Below are 12,327 nucleotides of genomic sequence, written 5' to 3'. Positions count from 1 at the left end.
GATTACCATTTTTTGTTACCAGCTAGAAGGAGAATTGTAAAAAATTGTCATATCTCCTTGCATGAAAACATGGGGGGGGGGGGGGTGGCAGAGGAAGGATAGAGATATGTTAGGCTCAGTCTAGAAGCCAAGTGTCACTGCACCTCCAGATGGAGGTGATAGTGTTGGTAGTATTTGAAGATGGTAAGCAGGAAGGAGATGTATGTCTCACAGACCATCACTATCAGGTACCTGTTGTTGGTCATAGTATTGTATATATGCTTATTATCTGGCTAAAAATGTCAAGTTGTACTTAATAAATCTTCTGAAATGACTAGATGCTTGGAGCATCTAGTCATTTCAGAAGATTTATTTCTCATAGGAAGCTTAATGCTGAAATTGACCTTGCCTTTCAGATGGCATCTCTAACAAACTGCAGCAGTCTAACATCTTTACTATTGCCAAGCGGAATGTAGAGGGACAGGATATGCTGTACCAGTCCATCAAGCTCACTAATGGTATATGGATTCTCAGTGAACTCAAAGTTCAACCCGGCAACCCAACAGTTGTGGTGAGTAATACATACATATACCAACTTCTTTTTTCCCCCTTATAAGGAGGTAGCCAAAGTCAAAGGCATAAATCCACTCCCACCTATTTCATCCCCACACACTCCACTCCCATTCACCACCCCTCCCTCCTTTTCTTCCTCCTGGATGACAGGTCATCCCTGCATCTTGCCCATTGCCCTGGATCAGAAATAATGCAGCAAGACACAGCACATCTACAACAATGCCGCTTTATTTAATTGACGACCCCCTTCCTCAGTCCCCTCATGCAGGAAGAGAGAAGATGGGCCCTTTGGGCTGCATCTATATATCATTCATATATATTCCCTTGCCCCCCCATCCCCCACCCACTCTCATGCATCACAGTATCATCCATACACAACCCTTCTCCACTCACCCCTATTTTCTGCCTTTCCCCTATCTTCCTCAACAGACATTCCCCTCTTTCCCAACACCCCTTTTACTCCATCCATCCATCTCATCCTTGATCGCCCCCTCATGTTCACTCCCTCCACCTCTGCCTTCCACACCTCTTTTACTAATCTTTCTTCACTCATTCTTTCCCAATACTCATCAAACCTATCTCCCAACTCCCTTTCCACTCCTGCTCTCCACCTCCTCACCTCCTTGTTTCTCACAGTATCCAGCCTAGTAACCCCTACCATACTTCTTCCTCTCTTATGTTCTATTTTTCTGCCCCCATACAATGCTGTCGGCACAATCACCCCTTCATACAATTTCCTTTGAGCATCCATTCCCAGATGTCTCTTTCTCATTACACTTTTTAATCCCCCAAGGCATTTACTTGCGTCTCTCAATCTACATTCTACCTCCACCTCCACTCCCATTCCTGCCACATTAGCACCCAAGTATTTAAAGCAGTCATATCCTCCAGTTTCTCTCCCTAAAAAACTCCCTTCCAATTTGATGATGTCTTCACCCCTTGTACATATCATCACCTTTTACTCACATTTATCTTTAACTGCCTTGCACATACCTTCCCAATCTCTGTTACTGACTTCCTTAATCCCTCCTCCTGATTTACAAGCACATTGTCATCAGCAAACAACAACTGGCTTATCTCCCATTTTTCTCCATTTTCTTTAATAAGAGGGTCTGGGAGTTTTCCAACCTAAGGTTTGGGTCTTTTAATGTGTGTGGATGTAGTACAGATGAGAGTAAAAGGGAAGAGATAGGCAGTATGTTTGCAAGAAGAAAAATGGAAATATGTTTGTGAGAAGAAAGATGGATGTGTTGGCTTTGAGTGCAACTAAAATGAAAGGGAAGGGCGAATGTGAGTTTGGGAGTGTAGCTGGGAGGTACTCAATAGTGAAGAGGGGACGAGGGAGAGAAGGGGTGGCTATACTAGTAAGTGAAGAGATAAGTAAGCAGGTAGTGGAGTGGAAGGAGGTTTCATCAAGGTTGATGTGGATGAAGGTGAAGCTGGGAAGGGAGATGTGGGTTTTTGTAAGTGCATATGGGCCTGGTAGTGAGAAGAGGGTAGAGGAAAGGGAAGCTTTTTGGGTAGATATAAATGAGTGCATAGAGGGATTAGGGAGAAATGTCAATGTAGTTGTATTGGGAGACCTTAATGCTAGGGTAGGAAACAAACCAATAGATGGAGTGATTGGGAAGTATGGAGTTCCAGGTAAAAATCATAGTGGAGAGTTGATGGTGGAGATGTGTCTTGAAAGAGAGTTGATGATAGCAAATACAGTGTTTAGGAAGAAAGTCAAGCATAAGTACACATAGGAGAGGTTGGTGGATGGAAGGGTGGCATATAGAGCATTAATGGACTATATAGTGGTGACTAGTATGGTAGGAAGAGTTAAGGATGTACATGTTCTAAGGGGAGAGAGTGGGGGAATATCAGATAATTTTCTGGTGGAAGGTAAATTGAGAGGAGAATAGGTGAAGAAAGAGGAAAAGGGCAGAATGTAAGGAGGTACTTAGAGTGAACTGCTTAATGAGAAAGAAAAAGAGAATAAGTATAAGAAGTAGCTGAGAGAGGAGTGGATAGAGAGAACTAGTAGAGGAGGATGAATGTGGATGGTTCAAGAAGGGAGTCATAAGGTGTGCAAAGATGGTGTGTGGAACAAGGAGGGCAGGAGGAAATAGAAGGAAGGGTAGTGAGTGGTGGGATGAGGAAGCAAAGAAGGGTGTAGAAGAGTAGAAGCAAGCATTCATAGATTGGCTACAAAAAAGGACGAGGGAATCGTATGAGAGGTACAAAGTAAAGAGAAGGGAAGTTAAGCATAAGATAAGGAAGCAAAGAGGAGAGCAGATGTGAAATGGGGTAAGAGTATGACAGAAAATTTTGAAAGTAATAAAAAGATGTTTTGGAAAGAAATTAAAAGAGGAAGAGGAGGCGAAACAAGTAGATAGGGAAAGGTAAAAGGTGCAGATAGATGATAATGGAGGAGAGGAAGGTGGGCAGAGTATTTTAGGGAGTTGCTAAATGTGACGGAGGATAAGGAGGGAAAGGTAGTTGCAGTGGGAAGCACTAAGAAAATAAGAGTGATGAGTGAGGAAAATGGAGAAATAGGGGAAGATGAAGTGAAAGCAGGTAAGACACCTGGGTTGGATGGATACCATGCAGAATGTTTGAAGAAAGGAGGTACAGTTATGGTGGACTGGCTGGTGAAGTTATTTAATGTTTGTTTAAGAGAGGGTAGAGTGCCGGAGGACTGGAGGAGTGCCTGTATAGCACTTTACAAGGGAAAGGGGGACAGGTGTGTGTAGTAGTTTTTAGTTTCAGAGGGATCAGCTTGTTGAGTGTAGTTGGGAAGGCTTATGGGAGGGTCTTGATTGAGAGGATTAGGAGAGGAACAGAGGGAGTAATTGGTAAGGAACAGTGTGGTTTTAGGACAGGTAGGGGTTGTGTAGATCAGATTTTTGTGTAAGGTCAGATATGTGAGAAAGCTATAGGAAAAGGTAAGGATGTTTTTTGGGCTTTTATGGATCTGGAAAAGGCTTACAACAGGGTAGACAGGAAGGCACTGTGGGAGGTACTGCAGATATATGGGATGGGAGGAAAGCTGTTAAGAGCAGTCAAGAGTTTTTACGAGAGTAGTAGAGCTTGTGTTAGGATTAGAAATGGAGAGTAAATGGTTTGAGGTAAAGGTGGGACTTCGTCAGGAATGTGTTATGTCGCCCTGGCTGTTCAACTTATACATGGATGGGGTGGTGCGAGAGGTGAATGCAAGGGTAGTGGGTCCTGGGTTGGAGATGGTTAAAGAAAATGGAGAAAAGTGGGAAATGAGCCAGTTGTTGTTTGCTGATGACACTGCGCTTGTAGCAGGTTCAGAGGAGGGATTGAGGAAGTTAGTAACAGAGTTTGAGAAGGTGTGTGAAAGAAGGAAGCTGAAGATAAATATGGGCAAAAGTAAGGTGATGAGATGTACAAGGGGAGAGAGTGACAGCAGGCTGGAAGTGAGCATTAAGGGTAAAAGACTGGAGGAAGTGGATAGTTTTAGATAATTGGGTGCAAATTTGGCAGGAAAGGGAGGAGTGGGGGTGGAGGTAGAATGTAGATTGAGAGAAGTGAGTAAATGCCTTGGTGGATAAAAAAGTGTAATGAGAAATAGACATCTGGGAATGGATGCTAAGAGGAGGTAATATGAAGGAGTGATTGTGCCAACAGCACTGTACGGGGCAGAAACATGGAACATAAGAGAGAAGGAGTTTGAATGTGTTTGAGATGAGGTGTCTGAGAAGTATGATAGGGGTTATTAGGCTAGATACATATACCAAAGGCTTTTTCCCCCTACATGGGGGGGGTAGCCAAAAAGAAAAGGCATAGAAACCACTCCCACCTATTCCATTTCCTATATATTCTACTCCCCTCCTCCCTCCTCCCTCCCTCTTATCTTGGCACCTCCTGGATGACAGAGGATCTAGGCTAGATAGAGTGAGAAATGAGGAGGTGAGAAGGAGAACAGGGGTGGAAAGGGAGCTGGGAGATAGGGTTGATGAAAGAGTATTAGGATGGTTTGGACACATGGAAAGAATGAGTGAAGAAAGATTAGTAAAAGAGGTGTGGAAGGAGTGAATATGAGGGGGCATCCTAGGATGAGATGGATGGATGGGGTGAAAGGGGCATTACAAAAGTCTGTTGAGGAAGGATAGGAGTGGACAGAAGATAAGGGTGAAGGGAGAAGGATTGTGTATGGATGATGCTGTAATGCATGAGGGGGAGTGGATGGGGGGTTGGAGGGTGAGGAAGTATGTATGAGAAAAAAATTGACGCAGCCCGAAGGGATTTCTCCCCATCTTCTCCTTTTCTGCATGAGGGGACGGAGAGAGAGGGTTGCCAAATTTATGAATCAGCCTTGCTGTGGATGTGCTATGTCTGGTGCTTCTGACCCAGGGCAGTGGACAGGATGCAGGGATGACCCATCATCCAGGAGGTGTCAAGATGAGAGGGAGGGAGGAAGGTGGAGGGGAGTGGAATATGTAGGGAATGGAATGGGTGGGAGTGGTTTCTATGCTTTTTTCTTTTTGGCTCCCCACCCCCCTGTGTAAGGGGGGAAAATCCTTTGGTATAAGTATGTTCTTTAATAATTGTATAAAAATATTACACAGGAGGATAGTCATAACATTAGAATGAAGGAGACTGTGAGAGACCATAAGGCCTACATATGGCAGTTCCATGTTGATTACCACCTGTTATTCCTTTCCATAAAATTATCTAACCTTTTCCTCAAACAACCAATAGTTTCAGCATTCACTACATGTTCACAAAGTCTATTCCATTCATTGAACGCTCTATTGGTAAACCAGTGTTTGTCTATTTCCTTCTTAAATCTAAATTTGTCCAATTTAAATTCATTACTTTGAGTCCTGCCCTATTATCTTAATATGATGACAATGTTTGCATCACCCATCACCTTTGATCCACCTGAACACCTCTGTTAAATTGCTCCACACTCTGTGTCTTTCCAGAGAGTGTAAGTTTACGTGCCTAAGCCTGTTCTTGTATGGTAAATTTTTTAGCCCATATATCATTTTGGCCATTCTCCACTGATTCTAGTGAATTGATATCCATTCTATAGGAAAATGACCAAAATTGTACTACATAGTCAAGGATGGGTCTTGTAATGGTCCTAGCAATAAAACCTAATGCTCTGTTAGCTCCATTCCTGGTGCTAATGCAGTTTCCTGGAATTAGTGGGTTTTGATAAAAAAAAAAAAAAAATGGTAAGGTGAAGTAAAGAAAACAATAATGAAGTAAAAGGCGAGTAAATAAATTACCATAAATTATGGTGTACAAATTTACCTCAAGAATTTTAGCTTAAAGTTCCAAGCTAAGCCTATACCTACTGTATAGGTCAACCCCCAAACATACAATAAGCTACTGGTACCAGTAAATGAAGTTAGGCATATATGATAACCTATGCCAAAACTAGTCTCAACACTTGCCTAACACTAACTGATATAGCTTTTTGTATGCATTGTATAGCAAACAACCTATAACACTCACTGGTAGGTACCATCAATTGTATTGGTGTAACTTAGCAAACATTTGAAATACATCAGGTCTACTATTAAAGTGTAGTTTTTTATAGTTTTTATTCCATCTGGGATATTGGCTGCATGTTATTGAGGGGTTAAAAGTTGCTCAGTAGCATGCGGCTGACACTCAAGGGTCTGTATGGGGTGCTCCTATGGACCAGAGCCACACATCATTTTGTCTGTGGTAGAAGAAATCTCAGTTTATAGAGAAATGATGATACTTTATTATACTGTGACTCTCCCTCCATTATGCTGTCCCCCTACACTTGATACTGTCCTGTACCACTTCTCTGAATATTCGTTTTTTTTTTTTTTTTTTTTTTTTTTTTTTTTTTTTTTTTTTTTTTTTTTTTTTTGCTTCTCTCTCCGAACCATGTGGGGGAAAAGAATACTGTCACCAAGTATTCCCATTTGAGTAAAAGGTGACAAAAACAGGACGGGGATAGGACTAAGCATCCTTCTCCCTGTAGCCTCAAAGGGGACATTCCTAAAGAAAGCAAAGGCATAAGAGTGGTCTGGGAGTTTTCCAACCATAACCCAGGTTTGGGTTTTCTAATGTGTGTGGATGTGGTACAGATGAGAGTAAAAGGGAAGAGATAGGAAGTATGTTTGTGAGGAGAAAGATGGATGTGTTGGTATTGAGTGAGACTAAGTTGAAAGAGAGGGGTGAGTTTGAGTTTGGGAGTGTACTTAGGAGGCTGTCAGGAATGAAGTGAGGGAGAGAAGGGGTGGTTATATTAGTAAGTGAAGAGATATGTAAATGTGTAGTGGAGTGCAAGGTTTCTTCAAGGTTAATGTGGATGAAGGTGAAAACTGGGACAGGAGATGTATTTACCTAGATATATCTTATGGAAAGGGGAGCTATGCTCATGGTGTCCCATCTCTCTATCTCGTCATATCTAATTTGCTCTTAAGTTCTTGTATTGGTTTTGCACACACTTTTTTTTAGATGTCTTATATAACTGTCCTTTTAGAGTCCTTCCATGTCCTCTTATGTTTCTCTTACCCCAATTTAGTAAGTCATCTCTATCAAGGATTTCCACACCTTTCTGTAGATGGTCAACAAGTCACCTTTTTCTCTTTATTCCAGAGTTGGTAGTTCTAATTTTGACAATATTTTTTCATATGACATTTTTGATAGTCTTAGGGCCATTTTGGTAGTTGCTCTCTGGATTCCCTCAATTGTCCGTACTTTTTTTTAGTACTGGGTGACCATAGTGTTGTTGCATACTCCATTTAGGCCTTATCAGTGTGACTAGTATTTTCTTTACTATTTCTTCAGGAGGTGCCAAGATGAGAGGGAAGGAGGAGGGTGGAGGGGAGTGGAGTATGTAGGGGATGGAATAGGTGGGAGTGGTTTCTATGCCTTTTTCTTTTTGGCTATCCCTCACGTGAGGGGGGAAAAAGCCTTTGGTATATGTATTTCTTCATTTAAGTAAGTAAAAGCCACTTTTATAAATCTTAACAAGTTATAGGTTTCACTTACAATTTTGTTTATATGTTTGTCAGGGAACATCTTTTGGGATGATCACCACCGTGTATTTTTCAGATCCCACTTTCTTTACTTCCTTTTCACCAATTTAATATTGTCCTGATATATGTATATATTATATATATATATATATATATTATTATTATTTTTTTTTTTTTTTTTTTTTTTTTTTTCAAAATTCCATGATACTACATTTCTTAATGTTGAAGTCCACTTTCCACTTCTAACTCCATTCCTAAACCCTGTTCAGATATCTCTGTAGTGAGCCACAGTCCATTTCAGTACTTGCTTTCTTTAACAATTTTGCATCATCTGCAAAGAAGCTCACTTAACATTCCACACCTTCGTCCATGTCATTGACATTGATAGCAAACATTATTGGAGCCAATACTAATCCTTGTGGAACTCCACTAACCTTTTCCTAAGTAGAACTCTTATCTCTGAGCACTACCCTCATTTTTCTTCCATGCAAAAAGTCCTCCATCCATTTCCTGTAATCCCTCCTATGGTTTCTAGTTTTCTTAAAAGTTTTTTGTGTGGGACTGTATCAAAAGCTTTTTGTTGATCTAGGAACACACAATCATCCCTTCCAACCCTTTCCTGTATTATATCTAGTAGTCTTGAGTAAAAACAGATCAGATTTGTGGTACATGATCTTCCCTGTCTAAATCCAAATTGGCTCGGATTTAGGATATTGTTCTCCAGATGTTTTATCCATCTACTTTTTATAACTTTCACAAATTTTAGCGACCGTGCATGTAAGGGAAACTGGTCTGTAATTTGTTGGGTCTTCCTTATTTCTTCCTTTATAAATTGGTACAATATCAGCATTTTCCAGTCTTCTGGTATTTTTCCTTCTTTGAGTGAGCAACTTGTTATGATATATATTTTGTCTGTTAGTTCTTCTTTGCATTCTTTTAATATCCAATTTATTATTCCATCCATGCCATGTGATTTTCTGACATCAAGGTTCATTATTTGATCCATTATTGCTTTCCGTGTTACTATTACTTTCCTCATAGGGGGGTATTTCACTTTTCTCCCATTATCCCAATGTTGCATTTTTATCTAGTGAAAACCAACTTGAAGTGTTTGCTTATGACTTCATCCATTTCTGTATCTTCTATGTATACCATATTTCCTTGTCAGTTTCATTACTTCCTGTTTATTTTTAGTTTACCATTTACATATAGTTTTGGTTGACCCTCACATTTTTCTATTATGTCTTTTTCATAGTTTATTTTTTCTCCCCTGCATATTTGTACATATTCATTCCTTAATATAAATTTGCTACTCTCTAGGTTTTTTTGTCTTTTCTCCATCTTTTCCAAGCTTTATCTCTTCTGTCTTGCTTCGCTGCACCTTCCGTTAAATCAGCACTTTATATACACCTTTTTCTGTGTTTCCTTTAGGACATATTTATCCACTCTTTTATTGATTTTCATTAGAATCCTCAATTTTTCTTCCGCTTGTGTTTCTTCCTTGTAGAATTTTTCCCAGTTCAGTTTAAGAAAATTTTTCCTTATATTCTCAAAGTCCATTTTACTGTTCATTAGTCTTCTTTTTCTGTGTTTCTCATTTCTCTCTATATATATTTCCTCCTTTAGTTCTAACTTGGGTAGTATGGTCACTTCGCCATTTGTGTCTTGTATTCCATTTTGTCTACTATTTCAGGTTCAAACATAAATAATAAATCTAGTCTCAACAGTTCTTCATTATTTCTAAATCTAGTGTTTATGCCATTGTGTCAATTGTATGTTCTATAGTCATGTTGAGTAATACATTTGCCCATTGATCTTCTCCACCTTTCACTGTCATCTCTCCCCAACATATTTCTTTGCAAATATAGTCTGTGTTGTCCCGGTTTCCATAATTTTCTCATTTTTTCCTAGCTTTGTTTCTTAATGTCTTAATTTTTTTCTCTTTCCTCATTCCTCATTCCTGTCTCTTTTTATCCATATATTTCTATAGTTTTCATTTCTTGCTAATTTTCCTGTTCTTGCTAAGAATTCTTCTACTGCCAAATGTCACCTTAATTTGGTCTTTAGTGGTCAACTTTTTCTTTCCCTTCTGCATATTTACCCATTCTGTGCAGTTCCTTTATTGTTCTTTATCTTGTACTATTTTTAAAACATTTCTTGACAATTCTTTGTCCTCTCTATCTCGGGACTTTTTCTTCTTCTTCTTCTTCTTCTTCTTCTTTTCTTCTTCCTTCTCCTCCTCCTCCTCCTCCTCCTCCTCCTCCTCCAGAACTCTTCTAGAACTGTCCTTTTTGAGTTTCTTTTCATGTCCCCTTGTTCTATCCCAAATTAATAAGGCTTCTCTATCAAGGACTTCCATGCCTTTCATAATTCAATAAATGGCTAACATCACCTTTTTCTCTTCTTTATTCCAGGGTTGGTAATTCCAGTTTAGACAATCTTTGTTCAAATGTCGGTTTTGAAAATTTGGGGCTATCATTGTCATTGCTCTTTGGATTCTTTCTGTTTTCCTTATATTCTTTTTTGTATGTTCTATAAAAGCAAGCAAAGTGAAAACAAAACCAAGTTCAGTTAAAATAGATTTTATTTTGAAGGTTCAAGAAGACTGGGTATCTGGTTAACAGAAAACTTAAAACGATGATGGAGCAGGAGAGAAGAGATAAACGTGGTAGATGGGAAGAAATTGTGAAGATTATTTTAACCACTTCAGTATGCATGATGTGTGAGTGGGTACACAAGGATAAGAGAATGAGTAATACAGCAGTGACTATATTTTATAATAATAGTAATGTGATGAATCGTACATATGCTGATGATGCACACAAGAATTGTTGCCTGGTAGAAAGACCACATCACTTCATGGAAGGTACACCAGGAACAATAGATGCAAACCTCCTGACAAGAAATGACCCATTTGCCAATGTAAACTCCCTTCACAATATCACATATTGTTAGACTACCCACTTTACATTACACCCCACAATACTTACTGTCTTCTACCCCCTCAAACAGCAATACCTACATACCAAATTCGGGGCGACAAAACACCAATACCCCTATTATCTTTCCACTACCTACAGAAAATAGAACTGTTAACCAAATTATAAATACCTTTGACTAAGCCAACATATGAAATACAAGATAATTACAACACTGATGCAAGATTGTCTATGAAGATGCAAGTGCTGGTAAACAATAGTCCACAATAACAATTACAACAATCTTTTTAATGTTAACTTTTTAATTTAAAGAGTACCAATTATTCACCAAAACCAAGATCATACTTGACATCATTTATCAACATTATACTGCATAAAAGCTTTTAGATATAGAAGTTGGACACCCACCAAGATGTTTTATACACCACATGAAGTTGTAATTATGATTTTATTGTATTTCTTTTGCCTTCCAGCTATCGCTAAAGTCACGAGCAACGGATGTAGCCCAAGGGACCTTTGATGCATTCAACAGCATTCTCCACTCATAAGCTCTTCATGGGTTTCCTATCTTCCCATTGTTTGTGACCATCAGATTTGTGCAAGATTACATTATGAACTTGAAATTTAATTAAGAGTTTGTCAAAGAAGAATAGAAATCTTGAACTATGGCAGAAGCTGAGCTGGTAAAATTCGGATTTTATTTTAATTATGGTACCCAGACAGTGGGATTAAACTTCATATTTTATTTCATAGATAAGTAACATATATTGTGTACATAAAAGCTGTAATTCAAAACCTGTGTTCATATTTAGAATTAGCATCAGTACTGATGTAAAAATTATGGTCTTGACACCAAACTACCTTACCATTCCATGAATTGATGTTGATTACTTGTGTATATTTCAGAAGATTTATTATTGTTTGTGGAAAGTATTAAATATAGCAGTGTTTAGTATGCACTTTTTTTAACCTGTTCAAATTTGTATCCATGAGTGAACAGTTCAAATTACCCACAATGTATCACACAATGTAACATGCCATCACCCACCTTCACCCCGAGGTATACATTGCCAGTATCTGGTCTCCAAATCAGGCCTAAAACCTTGCTTTTTCACTCTCCAACTTTCATCTTGTGTGATTTAATTGTTACATATGTATAGTGCACATGATGAAGCAGGTATAGGGTCGGGGGTAAACTAGCTTTGGCTATCAGGCCCTGCTGTGGAAGGTGTCTTGCTGCATTGCTTCTGACCTAGGCACTGGGCAGGAGATAGGGATAGCCCTTAACACACAAGAAGTTAAGATTAAAGGGAAAAATGGGTGTTGGATAAGTGAAGGGTTAGTGCATGCCTTGGTTCACTACCTCTCTTGTAAGGAAAAAGAATAATTTTGGTATACAGATATATCTATTTATATACCAAGGTCTTCTTACCCCTTGTAAGTGAGGTAGCCAAGTCAAGGGCAAGCACCCACTCCCACCCATTCTACTCTCATCCATCTCTCTTGTTTCCTCTTATTGTAGCTTCTCATGTTACTGCCCGAGTCAGAGGCAATATAGCAATGAACAAAGTCTCCGAGTGGAACAAGAGATGGGAAGTAGAATTCAACATCAAGAAGTGCAGTATAATTGAATTTGGGAAAAGCAAGAAGAGAATATCAGGACAATATAAAATTGACAGAAAGGAAGTAAAGAAAGTAAATTCTGAAAGGGACCTAGGAGTAATCATCACCAAAGACATATCACCAGAAACTAAAGAAAGACAGTTACAGAAGAGACCTGAAAAAGAACAGTTTCCCACACAGGGTAATTGACATCTGGAATAAATTGAACAGTGCATCAGTTAATGCCAGAA

The 12,327-nt window shown here is 39.1% G+C and overlaps 1 protein-coding gene across 7 annotated transcripts in view; it reads left to right on the top strand.

Annotated features, from left to right (window-relative positions):
- AP-1-2beta (adaptor protein complex 1/2, beta subunit) overlaps window positions 1–11,426 on the top strand; it is a 166,237-nt gene extending 154,811 nt beyond the window's left edge. For all 7 annotated transcript variants that reach the window (XM_076210262.1, XM_076210265.1, XM_076210263.1 and 4 more), the window contains 2 exons: window positions 396–550; window positions 10,948–11,426. In XM_076210262.1, coding sequence (XP_076066377.1) covers window positions 396–550; window positions 10,948–11,022 — 230 coding nt within the window. In that variant the 3' untranslated portion in view covers window positions 11,023–11,426. The remainder of the gene's footprint in view (window positions 1–395; window positions 551–10,947) is intronic.
- Window positions 11,427–12,327: the final 901 nt, after the last annotated feature.

This window comes from Oratosquilla oratoria, chromosome 27 (genome assembly GCF_046742065.1).
Source record: "Oratosquilla oratoria isolate Oo_2021 chromosome 27, ASM4674206v1, whole genome shotgun sequence".
Classification (NCBI taxonomy): Eukaryota; Metazoa; Arthropoda; class Malacostraca; order Stomatopoda; family Squillidae; genus Oratosquilla; species Oratosquilla oratoria.
Note: the sequence above shows the minus strand (reverse complement) of the source record. Positions and strands in the feature narration are given on the sequence as shown.